The 16,649-nt window shown below is 55.7% G+C and overlaps 2 protein-coding genes across 4 annotated transcripts; both read right to left on the minus strand.

Moving 5' to 3' along the window:
- Positions 1-252: 252 nt before the first annotated feature.
- On the minus strand, positions 253-6,352 carry CYB561D1 (cytochrome b561 family member D1). The gene is made up of 3 exons (XM_077119998.1): positions 6,134-6,352; positions 5,605-5,642; positions 253-5,022 (listed from the first exon to the last, which is right to left on the minus strand). The coding sequence occupies exons 1-3, from the start codon at positions 6,279-6,281 to the stop codon at positions 4,519-4,521; spliced, it is 690 nt and encodes a 229-aa protein (XP_076976113.1). The 5' UTR covers positions 6,282-6,352; the 3' UTR covers positions 253-4,518.
- A 369-nt stretch (positions 6,353-6,721) lies between these two features.
- Positions 6,722-16,603, minus strand: ATXN7L2 (ataxin 7 like 2). 3 transcript variants are annotated; one of them, XM_077119999.1, is made up of 12 exons: positions 16,470-16,603; positions 15,050-15,200; positions 14,471-14,536; positions 14,006-14,110; positions 13,393-13,603; positions 12,815-13,101; positions 12,079-12,161; positions 11,492-11,745; positions 10,485-10,683; positions 10,227-10,348; positions 8,936-9,731; positions 6,723-7,885 (listed from the first exon to the last, which is right to left on the minus strand). In XM_077119999.1, the coding sequence occupies exons 1-12, from the start codon at positions 16,530-16,532 to the stop codon at positions 7,871-7,873; spliced, it is 2,352 nt and encodes a 783-aa protein (XP_076976114.1). In that variant the 5' UTR covers positions 16,533-16,603; the 3' UTR covers positions 6,723-7,870. The 3 variants fall into 3 exon arrangements, with proteins under 3 accessions (XP_076976116.1, XP_076976114.1, XP_076976117.1); XM_077120001.1 differs by lacking the exon at positions 15,050-15,200 and having other exon boundaries at positions 6,722-7,885; XM_077120002.1 differs by lacking the exon at positions 16,470-16,603 and having other exon boundaries at positions 15,026-15,167.
- Positions 16,604-16,649: the final 46 nt, after the last annotated feature.

A 16,649-nucleotide genomic window follows, 5' to 3' on the forward strand; every position in this document is an offset into this window, starting at 1 on the left:
GCCTCTCTGCATCCACTTCAGGGGACTGCTGGCTCTTCTCCGAGATGGAATGGAAACTATCCTTCCCCTGATTTAAATGGAACTGCTTTCATAGTGGGGGGGTGGGGGGTGGGGGGTGGGGTTGCATGCACAAGCATGCACACACTAGTGTGGTTTAATTCAGTAAACAGCTCTGAGGAAGGGTGGACTGTGAGCCGACTCCAAGAGCATGAAACAGGGAAAGGGAAACAAACTGTGAGCTCTGGAGGCCAGCAGCCATATTTTTTCACAGTTCTGTATCACCAGAGCTTGGCATGAGGACATGCGGGCAGGCAGAGCTCAGCCTGTGGCTGTGAAGGAAACCAGAGGAGGGTCAAGGTGGCAGGGCTGTGTTCATCACTGTGGCCCGTCCTTTCCTTTGCTCCCAGAAAGGCAGAATTAGGTAGGAGGGGGTTGGTTAGACTTGTGACCAGCAGCTTCAGGCCAAGACCAGAGGAGTTGACCCCCTTAGGTCAACTCCACTGACTCCCAGATTTGCAGTCAGCCCCACAACTCAGAAACACCAGGTAGGCAGAACTTAGGCAGACTTCAGTAGGGTCCTGGCCTTAGTGGCATTTCCGGGTGGAGTGGATGAGGGCTGTCCTTGCGTCCAGAAGGAAGAAATGCGTCTGTGCTCTCTTACAACTGGCCAGCCCACACGACCTTTCTGAGGCTCAGGTCCCCTAAGTATACTGAAGCACAACTGTTTATTGCCTCCCTAGGAAGAATAAAGCCAGAGCCAGGCTCAGTGAAAAAGAGATAAGGACAAGAACCTGATAATACCACACATTTACATTTGTTTAATGCTTGGTACTTTTCAGTGCCTGCTAACATTCATTCTCTCATCTAACCCTCACAACATCCCTGTGAGGTAGGCAGAGCGGTACATGATTTGCCCAGATAAGTACACTTTTCAGTGCATAATACACAGACTCTCTATGCCAGACAGAGAGGCACTGGGGGTACACAACCAGAAGCCTGCCTGCGCACTAAGCTTGCAAGAGGGCACCCAAATGCTGAGGCTGAGGTGTCAGGACCAGGGGTGTCCTCTTGAGGTCAAGACAGATAAACAGAAGGAAGGGCAGGAGTACTAGGAGGCCAGAGCCAACAGTGGCCACGGCCTGTCTCCGCCACACTATGTTGCGTTCCATCTATCTTGACCTTTGTCAGGTGTGAAGGCCTTATTAGTTTACTCAACTCTCAGTGCCCATTCCTAGAGGAGAAGCCTCAGGGTGTAGCTGGGAGGCAAGACTCCTGACTCCCTTTCCACCCCGTTCTGTTCCACTCTGCAGCCCAGGAAAAGGGAGAGGTGAGGGCTGGCTGACTCAGCCTGCAAGCTTAGAGATCCGGAGCGGAAAGGCCCCAGCACCATTCAGCTAATGATTATTATTAACTCCGAAGAGGCCTTAGCACAGCAGCCAGCTGGCTCAGGGAGGATGCCTGGCTCTCCCACAGTGAGGTTTTAGAAACAAGACCCACAGCAGCCATACATGGAAGGGTGGGACAATGAGAAAGAAGGGACAGGCCAGTGTCAGGGACTGTGGGGAGAGGTAGTCTGCCCTGTAAGAGGGTGGGGAGACAGGAGTGTAGCCACCTTTGTTGCAGCTGATGGGCCGAAAAGGTGAGGTTGGAGCACTTCCCAGACAAGAGCTCCTGCCATTTACCACCACCCCCAGACAGGATAGGGCTTACGGAAGGAGTGGTTATCGTAAAGATGGGGGCTTCCTTTGGAGGGGCATCCAAACCCAGAACGGTCATCCCACTACCATTCTGCATTTGGATAAAAAGCCCTCTACATTTCTAGTGTCCTCAAGATTGACTTTGAAGTAATCACACTTGGAATCAGTATTTAGTGAGCCTGATACGCAAATTTGTGCAAATGATTCGCAGATTTTAAGCTAAGCACCCTGACTTTTTAAAAAAAGGCAAAACAGGATGACTGCTGGCAGTTTCCTGTAGCCACAGGGACAAGGGCAATAGGGCAGGCATTTGCTTTTCCCCCAAGGCCTCTGTCTCGCTGCTCTGTCCCCCAGCTAGTATCCCTGGTGGGGAGGTACAGGTGGATGCAAAGAAAAACACAAGCACGAGGCATATGCAGCCAGCAGCCACGGTGACCCCGGCTGGAGAGAGAGTGCCCTGGAACTGAGGTCTAATGCCTGTCCAGCTGCTGCCCCAGGATGTGAAGAGGGGAGGGGAGCCCCCTACAATCTAGCCTGCCAGAAAGGGGTCCCCTTGATGACCTACTCCCTACACCGCAGTGAGACACTGCTAAGCAGGAGAGCCCCACCTGTGCTTTCTCTACCCTGTGCCCCTGCCCTCCTAGCCAGCCGGTCAGAGAGGTGACAGCTGGGGATCCTTCCTCCTGCAGAATATAAATGCCTTCCCCCTTCCTCCCGGGGCTGGGAATAGACATCAGCTGGCACAGCCCACGCAAACTGCCGGCTGTCAGCACGCCTGCCCGCCCGCCCACAGGCCCCCGCACCACCTGGGAGGAGGCAACACCTCAGGCAGGCTCAGGCTTTATGGCGCTGCCTGCTTGGCTCTCAAAGCAAGCTGGTGAACCTTCCCCAGGCCTCTCACTGTCCTATAGACAGGATGAGATCGTTGCACTGGGGTTGGTGGAGGCATGACGGGAGGAGAGAGAAAAAGCCCCAGACCTAGGTAAGCTCCAGGGATGAGGTGGGCTCTAGATGAGAATCTCCCTCATGCAGTTCCAGCAGCCATTTCTTTCCAGTTCAGACCCCACTGTTCAATTTGAGAGGGGAGACAGGAACAATCACCCTCTGCACAGAGGGGTCCCTTTAGATGCTGGTCTGGAGAGCTCTTGGGAGATGCCATCCAACCCAGGGGGAGCCTAGTGAAGTCAATTCAGAGGATGCTTTTGCATTCAAAAGCCCCTATTCCTATAGTGTGTTGGGTCACACCAGCATCCTTGCTCTGAGCCACCCAGAGAAGAGGTTCTGAATATTCAAAAGACCTTGTACATCCAAAATACTGACATCTAAGGATACCTCCCCTTGCTCACAGGAACTAGAGCGCCAGCCTCTACACTCCATGCCTCCTAGAATTTCCACTGAGCTATCTCTATTTGCCTCAATAGCAGCTTTCCCGGCTCAGCTGTCTTCAGTCCTTGCCATGATCTACAGAGACCCCAACTCTCCGCTGAGCCGAACCACAGTTAACCAGTCTGGCATCCAGCCCTTGTCACCCAGGGCAGTCTGGAAAACTAGTTTCATCCTAGAACAAGGGAGGGTCTCTGCAGGGAAGAGGGCCCAGCCCTCATCTGCCAGCTGGCACCAAACTCAGCCCCTTCCTGGACCAAAGAGCTGGCAAGAACCAACAACTGCGGTAAGCATAAATGATAAGGAGAGAAGGGGAGCCGGGGGTACTTGTTTCTTCCTTGTCCCTTATTGTTCCAAAAGTGACCTTCCACCCCTCAGAACGTCTCCACAAAGCTGTGTGCTACAGCAAGAACCTAAACCTTAAGAAGGGCAAAGCGTGAGATGGCCAAGACTGCTCTGTCCCTGAGAATGGGTGGCAGGGGAAGGAGCACACCCGCCTCCTGCAGCCCTCAGGGCCGGGTCCCGATGGAGCTCCTGTGAGGTGGCTGAAGGAAGTTCTTTGCTGGACTCATCTTCCCCATTGGTGCAGCCAGGGGCAGGAAGCTTGGTTAATTAAGCCAGTCCCTTCTGCTCCTTCAAAAGCTTTAAAGTGACTTCAGTGCCTTTACTTCTAGAATCCAGGAGACCCTCACCTAGCCCCCTTCTCTCCAAGGCCTGGCCCCCTGTGCACTGGTCTAGGCACCAACTCAGTGCAGATTCCTGAACGGCCATAAGGGCAGAACTGTACCTCCAGGGTATAGTTAAGGAACAGAGTAAGAGGAGAATAAATGTAAGAATCACAAACCGAGTCTTCCTAGAGGTCCAGCCCATGGTCCAGAGCTGGGAGGATACTCTGTGACATCAACCTTTCAGCCACTGAATTTGGGAGATGGAGAAACTTGCAGATTGTTTAGAACCATTCATTCATTTTGTAGATAAGGAAACTGAGGTCTTGAGACATGCAACTTGCTTAAGGTTGCACAACAGAATCTAAGACAGTCATAATCCATAATAAGACCCATGGACTCTCTCCATGATGTCACACTGCTTTCTCAGAAGTCATCTGAATATCCATAGTTTTCATCCATAACTCACAGGAATTCAATTCTTCATCAGGCACACAAGCAAAAACTGACTTCCACCACCACCCAGTATTCCTCTCCAGCATGAGTGGAGGCTACAGGCTTACGCGCCCCACTACCTTCCACTTGCACCCCCAAATGTCCCCATTTTGGCCCACAGTCATCACCTCAGCAATAGCTGACTGGGATTCTGCAGCCCCTGGTCCAGCCAAGACGTACAAAATCCCTACTACTTCTGAAATGAGTTCCTTGAAGGTCACCAAAGGAACCATGGAAGTCCAAGGCAAGCGTCCCACTTGGATTCAGTTTGGAGGAACTCATATTTCCGTTTTCTTCCTTGGCAAGTAGGAACTGGAGATCTGGTGCATGATCACCAGGGCTGGGTAGAGGGGCAGAGCCAGGCACAGATACCAGGCTGCTCCTTTGATCTGGGCCTGGAACCACACTGAGCACATGCCCAGGAGCACCGTTACTGTGGCCATCAGGTAAATCACTAGTCCGCAGGTCAGATGGTAGAGCTTGAGGCGAGCCACCCTTGAGACCCTGGCCACCCGGGGACAGAGAAGGCAGAATCCACACAGGGCCTGACCACCAGTGGCCAGCAGAGTCAGCGCCCCTACCCAGCTGTGCCAGGATGACAGGTGGGGCAGCTCACTGCGGGTCCTGCTGGAGATGATGAAGGCCAGGCCGAGGACAGCACAGAGGATAGCCAAGGTCTGCCCCACCCAATGGAGCCAGATCCGGGCCTTGCGGGAGCAGAAGAAGAATGGGGAGTGCTCAGGCGAGAAGAGGAGGATGGCCTCAGCCATGCAGAGGCAGAACTGTGAACACAGGAGAGGGACAGTGAGCCTTAGGCCCAACTTAAAGTAGGTGGGTTCATACATCCAAACAAGGAGGACAAGGGGTGGGAGCTAAAGGGTATTCACCAGGACTGCCTGCTTCACAGGCCAGCATTTCTGGGAACAAATGGGAATCAACACTTGGGCAGAAGTTTCATCATTCATGCTGACCACCCCTGCCCACTCCAACTTCTACAGACAATGACTCCCACTTCTCGACCAGCAGGAACAGCACATGTTAAAACCTCCTCCTGAACTTGAGGTGGGGGAGCTGGTGATGTGTGCACTGGATAACATTCCTTCCCCTTCCTCCTTTCAGGTTCCAGTGGAAAAAGAAATATCTTCCAAGCCTGCCCACCTCCTACAACTACCTGACACTTTACCACTTTACCAGCCCTCCATGTTTCCTGATTCCTATTTGTTGCAGGGGAAAATGGGGCCCTAGCTGTTTCTCCCACCTCTTTGGGCCTTAGAAAGACTAAGCCTTCTAAGGCTGGATGCTTCCTTAGGGGTGAAGCTAGGCAGAGCCAAACAAATCAGCTGCAGAAAGAAGCCCAAACTCACCGCCAAGGCCATGAACACAGGGTGCCACGAGAAAAGACCTGAGAATCAAAAAGAACAGGCTGACGGCTGGGAACCACTGTTCCTGCCCCTGTGGCTGGTGGAGCCCAAAGAACCTGGCTACAGGGTCAGTGCATCATCCCCAACCCTAATCAGGAACTCAGGGCAAAATGGAATATAGCCAAGGAGCCTCTGGGTTAGTAAACAAGAGGGCCTCCCCACCAACACATATTAGTCAAGCCTGGGCTATCTGGCACCTCTCAACTGTCAGCCCAGTCCTAAAATGGTCCTCAGCCTCTCTCCTTTATTTACATCCGATGTCAGGATGAGCTGTTCGATTAGGTTGTATTCAGTCATTTGCCCCTCTCCCTCCAGCACCCCAAGCCTCACCCTTCTGAGACCTCGGGACACCACCCCGCCCTTACTACCCCTCCTCAGTCCGCCCCTCCACTCCTTAGGGTCCCCACTCCTAGAATTGCCCCTCCAGCATCTAGGCTCCGCCCCCTTCCCTAGCCCCGCCCCAGACACTTACTGGTTCCTGGCCGGGACAGCACAGTCAGAAAGATGGTGAAGCCCAAAGCCACCAGGTGCGCTAAGATTCCACTGCCTCTCCGCAGCCAACGAGTCAGTCCCGGCTCCTTCGCTGGCGCGGGAACCAGACCTACCTCCAGGGGTTGCATGGCCGGGCCGGGCCGAACTGGCCGCGCACTCCCAGCCACCCGAGAGCGTCTTCCGGGTTTGCGATCGCGGAGGCGGCCGCGGCTGCAGGAGAGGCTCCTCCCCCGGGACGCCGCCGGCCGTGCGGCGGCCTCGCCCACAGCGCCTCCTGGGGGCTGGGGGGGAAGCGCAGCTGCCCGGGAGACAGGCCCGCTCCCGGGAGAGCCCGGGCAGAAGGGGACCTGACGTCCTCAGGCCGCCTTGTTCTGCCAGCCCACCTCATGTGTATGCTTGTGCCTACAAGAGCTTTTGTCTCAAGCAGCGTTTACACATTTATGACAAATTATTTCAGTGAAACCCCAAGGCATAACCTTGGTGGGCTGAACTGAGTGTGAAACTAGCTTTTCAGTACTTCTCCGTTAGTACCGGGTTTCTTTGCTGCCCACTCTCTCCTGCTATCCCTTCTGTCTTAAGGGAACATTTCTCCCTGCCTAAAAGCAAGGAGAATGAAAGGAAAGGACAAGGCCGGAAAACAAGGCCCTGTTAGTTGGTAAATTGGGGTCTGAGGACCAGAGGAGGTGTGACAGTCCCATCCCGTCTGCACAGTAGTTGTCCCAGTGAGGGAAATGGGAGAACCAGGGCACCCTCAGCCCTTAGCACCTCCACACCAGCTGTTCAGCCCCGGAGAGCTGGGTGATCCCGAGAGACCAGGTCCTCCTATACTCCTGCTGCCTCCGACACCAAGGGGAGCTACCAGTGATACACCTTTGCCCGTCCTGTCCTCAACAACAGTGCCGTCCAAGCAGGCCTACCTGGGAGATGCTCCACCCCTTCCTTCAGGGCAAACGCACAGGCCAGGGAGAAAGAGACTGAAACAGGTTGTCCAACAGAAACCAGACACCCTGAGGGCATTGCCAACTCAGCTCAAGCCCGTAAGGGGTAGAGAAAAGAAGAGATGGGAAGAGCAGGAACAGCTGAAGAAACTGAGGCCTATGGTTGTTGGACTGAAAAGCAGCTGACTTCTACAGACCTGCAAGGCAGAGAGCAGAGCCAGAGATGTGGCCCCTCTACCCCCATCAAGTTTTCCTTCCCAATGGGACTAGACTAGTCTTTGGAGCCAGAACAGTCAGCCTCTGCCTCCAGAATGCCTGGGAAGGAGGGTTAGAGGGCGGCATTAAGATGCTGCAGAGCCTTCCATGCTCACAGCCATACTCTTCATTATCCCATCTGGAGGAGAGGACCTCCCCCCTCCCCACAATGATAAGAACCCCAGCCACTTCTTAACTGTTTCAAAGGGGGAAGGGGACAACAACAAACAAAAAAACAGCGATGGGGGCTGGAGTCTGACAGCCTGTCGTCTCACCCTCCGAGGGCGGGGTTGAGGACAGTAAGGACACTCATTTTGCTAAATTTTTTTCTTCCTTTTCTATGTTTCTGTTTTTATATTTTCTTAGCAGCAACAGAACAGGGAGACAGTCTTGAGGTATTTTAAAGAGTTTTTTTTTCTTAAAAAAAATAATATAAAGTTATAAAAAGCGGCAGCAGCCTGGGGCCCGGATCTGGAGGGGAGGAGGTGCTGGCGGCTCCATCGCAGTGGGCAGGCACTTTCTTGTTAATGGGCTTTTGACTGCAGGAAGACAAGAGGCAAGAGACAGGGTCAGGGTGGGGGCCTCCTAGTCCTCCTACCAGGGGAACTGTGCGGACCATAGGGCTTAAGGCTTCATTTCCTCCTGCTGGCCTGGTGAATCGATCTGGGAAGGGGGAAGGTAAGTGCCCACTGGGCTGAAGCAGCCTGGGTACAAAGCTGGGGAACGCGGACAAGTACACACTAGGAGGCCCAGGGACTTGCTGAGAACAGTGAACTGTCACACTCACTGTTGATGTATGGGTGCCAGCGGAATTGGTACGTCTGGCCTGTGTGGGAACAAGGACGGCATTCCCCCTTCCCAGCCCTGGTAAGTCCCTTCTGGCAGAGATCATATGGAGAGCCCATGGCATGTTACTCCAGGACTCCCATCAGAAGGAACAAATAAACTTGGCTGCAGGCTTCACCAGACCCTTGGAGAATTTGCCTGTCATGTGAAAAACTAGAAGTAGGCACACATGCAAGGCAGGCACACCTGTATTTGTGGACCCTAAGTTGTATTTCTGCCCTTCTTGCCCTGTTGCCCAGTGGCAGGACCGAAACAAGACTAGCCCACCCGCCCTGCTGTTTGGCATGTCAGGCCACAGCTCAGGGGCCCAAGCTCAACTCCACCACCCCAACCCTTCCAATTCAAGCTCCGAGATCATGGTCCCCAACTACTTTTCCTGCAGGGGACAGAAGGTAGCTCCAGTTCCTGGAGTGAGAGCCACAGATGATTCAGAGAAAGTGGCCCTTAAGTTAAAACAAAAGAGGGGTTGGGCTGGAGAAAAGCAGCATCTCCTTAGCCCAAGGGAAAGGGTTGCGGGGAGGGGAAGGTCCTTCAGGCAAAAGCTGGGGTCAATTTGGTAAGAGAGCTGAGCTGCCTCTTCTTAAAGAAGACAGCCTAGGAGCCCTTCTCTGAACTTTCCCTTTCTTCCCATCCCAGTACAAACGTTTACTTTGCACCTTCTCTGTATCAGGCACCCACTGTGCACCTGCCCTGCCCGTTCTGATCCTTCCCTGCCCAAGCTCTTCAGGAAGCTGGGCTGGTACCTTCAGTGTGGAGCACTTCTCCTCAAAGGCCAGGGCAGGGCCTGGCTTCTTGCGGCGCACAGAGCAGGCGGCATCAGCAGGGGCCCCAGCCTGACAGTGCTTGGCCTTCACCGGCCGGCAGTAAGTGGCCAGGTTTTTCCGCTTCTTGGCTACCTCCTCCTCAGAGAGGCAGCTGGTTGGCAGGGCCTTGGCTGGGTGTCCAGCTGCTCCCCGGTTCTCCAGCTGAGAAGCCTTGACCGGTGTGGGGGGCGGATGAGGGGAACCCCGACAGTCCAGGGGTCCTGCCCGTTTCATTCTTGGCCCCACTGTCCCGTTAAGCCCCATGCCCAGGGCTGTTTTAGTCTTTGCAGAGAGGCCCCGGCAACCAGAGGGTTTGCCTTTTCCAGTGGGCTCCAGGATGCAGGTCCGTTTGAAAGTGGTGGGGCCAGGAGATAACTTCCGCTTTCGAGAAGGGACCTCCACCTCAGCCCCATCCCTGCCTCTGGATGACTTGCTGGCCTTGGAAGGCGGGAGTTTGCTGAAGGACGGGGATGGCGTATTGGCGGGCAGTGGTGAGGTGATGGCCTGGCTCCCACCCATGCACTCCGCCTGACTGCAAGCGGCTGCCACGCTGGGGGAGCCTGCAGGGTAGCTGGGGACAAGGCCATCCTTGGTGGGGGGCGTGGAGGCTGGGCAGGCTGGTCTGAGGGGTGGGCCTGGAAGGCGGGGACAGTTGCCCATGGAGGAGGGGCTCAGGGGGGCAGATAGGGGAGAACTGACAAGGTGGGAGGGAGGCTCAGCCGCAGGCGGAATCTTCCTGCAGTAAAAAAGAGAGCCCACCATAACTGCCAGGCAAGTAAGAGGGCCTCCCCATAAACATACACCAGTCTGTGCCCCACCTATTAATGGACTGCAGAGTCTGTGGATGGCAGCAGGTGCTGCCATCTGCTGGGAGACACTGGAAGTAAGGAATGGAAGGAAGGCAGGGTTATAGGAATGAACTAGTATTAAGTACAGGAACTAGCACGCAGACCCATCAAGAACCTCACTTTACATCTCAGTTTGGACATTCCCTATTCCTACTTACCCCAAAGGGACTGGAGGGAATTGATAAAGTCTAGATACACCCCCAGGCCACGTATTCATGCCTTGCTTTAGCCCAGTCCCAGGATGCTAAGTCTCCCCACCTCCTTTTTATCCCATTCCCCATCTTCGTGGCAAAAAGCCAAGGTATATCTACAGGAATGTGTGGAACAGAGCTTCAGAAGTCCACGTATACCCGGGGAAAGGAAGTTCTGGGGGAGAGACTCACTTCCACATGTGTGAGCTGAGGTGCCGCTCCAGCATGGAGCTGAGCGCGGAGCAGAACCGGTCCAGCCGTCGGCTAAAAACGTAGCATCCGGGGCTCACCAACCGGCTCCCAAAGGTGCAGAACTGGGGGCAGAAGGAAAGCACATGGTTGGCGAGACCCAAGATGCAGGGAGAGCACCTGCCCACAGGGACGTGACCCCCACGGAGGGCCAGGAGGGCTGGGCCACCCCCACCCCCGCCCCCTGCCCCAGGTCCTTACCGCCTGTGGCCGCGGGGGCCGGGTTGCGTAATGGCAGTCAGGGTGGAGGTGGACACCGTCAGCTGTCCCCTCTTCCTCACTCTCCTCGCTGGAGGCCTGGGTCCCAGCCCGGGGCAGGGGGAAGGGGAACAGGCCTGGGTCCCCATCACCACCACTGGGACCTTCATCATCCAGCTCACTCTCAGAGGAGGCCCGGCACCTGGAAGGGCCAAAGGGGACGTGACTGGAGTAGGGTCAGGGTGGTGTCTCAGAACTCGCCGAGTCCAAAAAGCCAGGGCAGATGCCCGGCTAGGCAATCAGAGGAAGAAAAGGAAGGAGGAAAGGAAGGGAAGGAACAACAGAGCTCACAGAATGAGAGACAAGAAGAATCAGGGGCAACAGTTCCCAAGGGATTCTCTCCCCAGCCCCTTCCACTTGTCACACCCTGCCTCCTCGGGGGACACCTGTTCCAGATTTGCCTCCTCCAGGGAAAGTCATCCAAGTTTAACTGTACCCAGCTCTGGTCAGCCCAGTCAACTCCTTCAACCCCCTTCTCACACCACGTCTTGCTGTGAGTCTGTCTGAGCTGAGAACTGTGTTTCATGTCTGCCCCTCACGTTACGGGCACAGCTGGGTGTGTCTCCTTAAGTAGGACAGGATCTCCCTGGGGTCCAGCACAACCTCTGCACACAAAGGGGCCAGTGAATGAATCCACAGCTGGACTGCCTCACTCAGGACCCTTTCAGCCCCCCAATTACAAACCTTTGGCCTATTGGAAGGTGCTGGGAAAATGTTCATATCCCAGATGTTAGATCTAGCACACTACAGAGTGGCTGGGATACTCTGCTTGGTTAGGAATAGGGACATTTCCTGCTTCCACACATTGCCAGGAGCCCCAGGTATCCCCTACATGCAGGGCGGAGGGAGCAGTATATTCCAGGACGCAGCCTGGGCTTGTCTCCAGGGGTCCCTGATGGCTCATAATCCAAGGGTCCCCAGGTGAGGCGGGGGCTGGATCTTCGACATACCTGGGAAGTGCACAGTATGGGTAGGTCTGCTTAGCACGAGCAGAGAAGGTGCTGGTGGAGGCAGCCACCGCTGCCACAACCTGGACTGAGGAAGGGGGCTCCTGGGAGGAACGCTCGAGCGTTGGCTCCTTGCGCCCTGGACTCTTCTCCTTGGGAGACTCCCCTTTGCGGGAGTTGGCCTTCAGCTCTGCCACCAGCACATCAAAGTCCTTGGCCCGGCCCTGGACCTCCCGGCGCTGGTGCACCGAGTGGATCTAGAATACAGCAAGGTGGAGAGGTGGGTGTGGGTGTGAGCTGAGCATGAGGAAGGGGCGGAAGTATGCTCTGCCCTGGGCAAGTGGAGAGGGAGCGGCAGTATGCTCTGCCCTGGGCAAGTGGAGAGAACGTGTATCTAAATATGTTTGTGGGTGTGTTTGTGCATCTATTTCACTCTCCCAAGGGGTCAGAACCCTGCTTGTCGGTCCCACATCGCACCCACCGGGGTCAGCCTCCTCTCCCTTCCCCAGTCTGGGCCTAGCCCTCCGTCTACTGAGCTGGATCTTTGATAACACCTAAATTCCTCTCCTTGCCCAAGGGGTGGGAGTTACCTTGCAGGTGAGCAGGCGGGTACAGATCTTTTTGGTCTCTGGATTTATCACCCCACACTGCCTGTTGAGGTCGCATTCTTTCCCTACGGGGAAAGTGATTCCCATGAACCCTGAAGACATTTCCAGGAGGCTCATGGGAGCACCTGGCCTCTTCCTACCAAGGGCCTGGGAAGAGCCAAGACTATGGCAGATGGGCCTCTGGCCCTCAGGTCCTAGGACTACAGCCTTCTACAACTACCCTTCTGAGTATCAGCAACTCTCTACTGGGAAACAGACCCACCCCCACCCTCCATTCCCAGTCAACTCCCAGCCCAGGCACTCCTTTTAAGGACTCCAAGCCCACACATATCAAGAAACAAAAGCAGCCCCAACCTCGGAGATGCCAGGGAAACCAGCTGCAAGAGGAATCTGGTGCCCTGGATCCAGATGACAAAAGAGATAAAGGTCAACAGCCCAAGGTGTAGAAGAGTAACTTCCCCTGCTTGGGCACAGGTTCCCTGAGCCTCAATCAGGAGGCCTGGGCTAGAGAGAAGCTCCCGGAGAACAAGCAAGACAAGTGTATGTCCATGTCAAGGGGTGACGGGGCCACCTGAATCTTCCAGTGCTTCTGCACCCTGGCAGCCTGTGATGGCCAGGCCCAGTCCTTCCTGACCTCCTCCCCATCTGGCCCAAGGACAAGGTAGCCCAAAGGAATCCCCACTCTATCTTCCTGACCCCCAAGACCACAACTACTCACGAGCCATCTTCCGGTGTGTTTTGGGGGTCAGCCTGGTCCCACCAGGCTCCTTTTCAGGAGGGCTGCCTTCAGCCCGGTGACTGGGGCCCTCACTGGGGGCTACCTCGATGCTCTCCCTGCCAGGAAGTTCTTTAGAAGAGGGACCCATAGGGGGTTTTCCAGGGGAGTCCTTGGTGGGGCCGCCTGGCTGGCTGAGGAAAGCAGAGGGCGGGGCCACCCTGATTCCATGTGCATCGGGCTTCGGGAGACTGGACATCTTCTCCAGGTTCACCACAGGCACGAAAAGGCTACATGGGGAGAGAGGGTGTGGGCTGGGGGTGGGAAGCTGCATCCGGGGCCTGGACTCTAGCCCAGAGCCATCTCCTTCCCAGCCCTGGAACTTGGGTGAGCTGTAGCATTGGGGTGGAACCTGAGAAAAGGGGACCCCATATTCCCTGGAGTACATGGGAGGGTGTTGCGGATTGGGCTGACTGCCTCCTGCTAACCGTGAACAGGGACCCATCAGCCCAGGGCTGCCTTTGTGCATATATCAACCCCTCCCGAGGGCTGGTCCCAGGGAGTCTTTAGTCTCTCCTTACCAGAGGTTGTCCTTTTGGGTCTTCTCGGGAGGCTGGTGGCCACGGCTCCGGGACCCTTGGCCCTTCTCCCTGGAGGAGGTTTTGGTGGAACCTGGGGCCCTACAAGCTGGGCCCTGCCCATTCACTACGTGGCATTTCTGAGAGCTGGCAGGGGCTGGTGGTGGGGGTGGGGCCCGGGCATAAAGCTTGCTGAGGGGCCCATGTCTTCTTTCTGTCACCAGGAGGTGGAGAGAGTCATCAAGGTAAGTGGTATCAACTGCCTCCTTCCCCAACCTCCTAGCCCTGCCCACAGACTCAGGTTAGAGAATCTGCAGTTTCTATATAGCTTAGATTTAAATATGCCTTCATCCCATCCAAGTTGGAGCCTTAAAGACTCAAAATTCTAGGCCCCAGCTTCCTGTACCTCGTAGCTCCTCCCTCAACTCCACCAGATGCTAGAAGTTTGCTTAAACAATAACCCCAATCCTTACAATCCTCTGAAGCCACCCGCAGGACCTCCTGTGCCCCATGCCTCCCTCCATTGCCCCACACAACCTCCCAACTGAACCTGTCCTCAGAGTTCCATGTTCCACCTTCCCCTGCCCCTCTATCTCCTCCCTAGGGCTCCCCTCACCGCAGTGCTTCTGGAAAGCTTGAGGCTTCACCACTTGGCTGCAGTGGTTACACACAACCAAATAGAAGTCATCATGGGCAGGGCAGTGCCCGAAGATGGACATGTCTGCAATGACAGAAGCCCTCATCACTGGGGCTGGGGGCCCCAGGATTTCCCTGTAAGATCAGAGAGCACTCCCACCCCATCCCCCCACCACTGAGAAGGCATTTCAACTCCCAGCTTGCATGACAGGCTTCGTGCTGGAGGTTTCAGCTTCCAGAGTTCAATCTAACTGGTCCCTATGCATGTGGGCTTTCAGGGGAGTGGGCACCAACCTCCTATGATTAGGTCCTAGGAGCCAGGGGAATGGACTGACTCAGATCTATCAAAGTGAGGATCCCCAGCCCTGCTGCTAGGGTGTGGTGGGGGAAGGGAGGGTAGTGCTGCCAGTCCTGGGGCCCGGCCCTAACCTGTGTTGACTCCCACCTTCTTTAATGAGGGTCATGGCATCCAACTTCTTCGGGTTTTTGTTACTGTCTTCCAGTTCAGCCCCTGGAGGAGAAACACAACTCAGAAGGCCCACCCCCTTCCCAGGAGCCCCATCTCCTAACCCACCAGGACCTCAGGCAGGCAGTATGAAGCCTGCACTCCCTGACAAGCTCCTGGTGCTCGGGACCACTTGGAGAACCTTTCACTGGGTCCTTCTCAAATACCCAGCTTCCTTCACCTGTCACCTTTAGAATAAGCTGGACCCACTAAAAGGAGTCCAGCCTGCTTTTTTCTTATGGACCCTTCACTCCAAGGTGCAGTTTCAAGATTCCACTGCTGATTAGTTGGGTGACTGTGGGTAAATATCACCTCTTTTCTGGGCCTGCTTCCCCATTTAAAGAGGAAATGGTCCTTAACAAATTTTACTATAGATTTCTGAGTCCCTCCTTGAGATTTCTCACATGGGTGCTTCCAACTTTTCTGTAGCATCCCAAACATATACTCTCCCAGGTCCCCACCCCCATGAACTCAATGTTGCTCCCCCTGAGTTACCATAGCATTATCAAAGTTACACACAGCTTCTTGGGTCCTGGATTGATATGATGGCCACAGAGCGGAGAAACTGCTGTCTTAGGGCCCCTGGATCTTCAAAGTCCCCTTGATCAGCCATGCAAACCTCTCCCCTCCTTAGGGGGCTTTGAGCAAGAGTTTCCGTATACCTCAGTTTCTGGGTTGATGACAAAAACATCTTAGCTGTGCAAAGCAGCTCTTACCCCATCCCTCTTTCTTATCACCTCCCCCCCTTTCTCCCCTACACCCCCTTCCTGTCCCTTGGGGGGGGGGGCGGAATCAATTCTGAGTCACCAAACCCATCCGATTCCATTTCTGGTTCTCAGTGTACCCAGACCTTGACAGTGGACCCATCCTTGCCCACCCAGAGTGGGGCAGTCCTGGAGTGGCCTGGGCTTCCACCTAGGTCTGCTCTTCGACACTCACTAACAGACTCGCCCCTTTCCAGGATGAGAAGACTGCTGACAGTCATATAGTCTCCAGTTATGAGGGGTGTTAGGTTAGGCAAGCAAGAAACAAGGTGCAGCTCCCACTCTTAAGTCAGTTAAATGCAAGTGTGAGGGATGATGGACAGAACCGAGCTTGGAGTCGGATGTCTCAGAGGAGGGCAAGTGTCATCAGGGACCGTTCCATGTGGTCTCCTCCTCCACCTCCTCTCACTTGCAAACTTCTTCAGGGGAGTGATGCCTGCTGTCACCCCCAAAGGCCACGAGGCCAGGTGCCCCCAGGGACCCAGGAGACAAAGATCAGGGGAACGGACTGTTGGGCAGTTCACCAAAGACACTCACGGGCCTAGAGAAGGTGGGGATCAGGGAAGAGAGCCAAGGAGCAGCGCAAGAGGCCCGGGTAAGGACGGAGATTTGGAGGAATGGGTGGATGGAGGTAAGGAGCAAGGGAGGAGGAAGGATGGATAGATGGAGGGACAGACCAACTAATTAGTAAGGGGCGGGGGTCCAGGAGCACTGCAGCCGGCAGGGAAACGCCGAAAAGGAGCAGGAGATGTGGGGTGGAAGGCGAAGGAACAAGGGGAGGGCGGGTGGGAGGGGGCATAGAAGTGGGGTGCGTGGGAAACACGTGGAGAGGGCTGTTGCGGATGGGGAAAACCGAAGGCAGATGCAGGAGGGGCGGAAGCTGGAGGCCAACAGGCAACGGGAAAGAGAAAGGCAAGCAGATGTGGGAGCAGGTATCCAACACCGGCAGACGCAGAGGTGGGCAGGGTGGGCTGCAGCAGGTGAGGCGGCGCTAGGACCCGGAGGCGCGAAGGTAGAGGAGCGGGCGGGCACTAGGACCCGGCGGGTCCTTTGTTTGGGGGGCCGGGGAGCCGGACGGCGGCTCCCGTCGGCGGATCCCCTCAGCTGGCGGGGGCCCGGAGGGGGGGAGGGGAAACAGTGATGGGGTCCCTGGACTCTAGGAGGGCTTCACTCACCGTCGGCCGCGGGCAGGTCGGCCCGCTCCACCCACGAGCTCCAGCTCTGTCCCGCGAAGTCATCGAGACTCGGCACCCGCCGCTCCAGAGCGGCCATTGCTGCCGCCGCGCGTTCACGCACCGCCATCACCGTCGCGGACGCGCGCCCGCCCCGGCGCCACCGCCGCGCGGCCCCCTCCC

Source organism: Tamandua tetradactyla, chromosome 11, assembly GCF_023851605.1.
Source record: "Tamandua tetradactyla isolate mTamTet1 chromosome 11, mTamTet1.pri, whole genome shotgun sequence".
In the NCBI taxonomy this organism is placed as follows: Eukaryota; Metazoa; Chordata; class Mammalia; order Pilosa; family Myrmecophagidae; genus Tamandua; species Tamandua tetradactyla.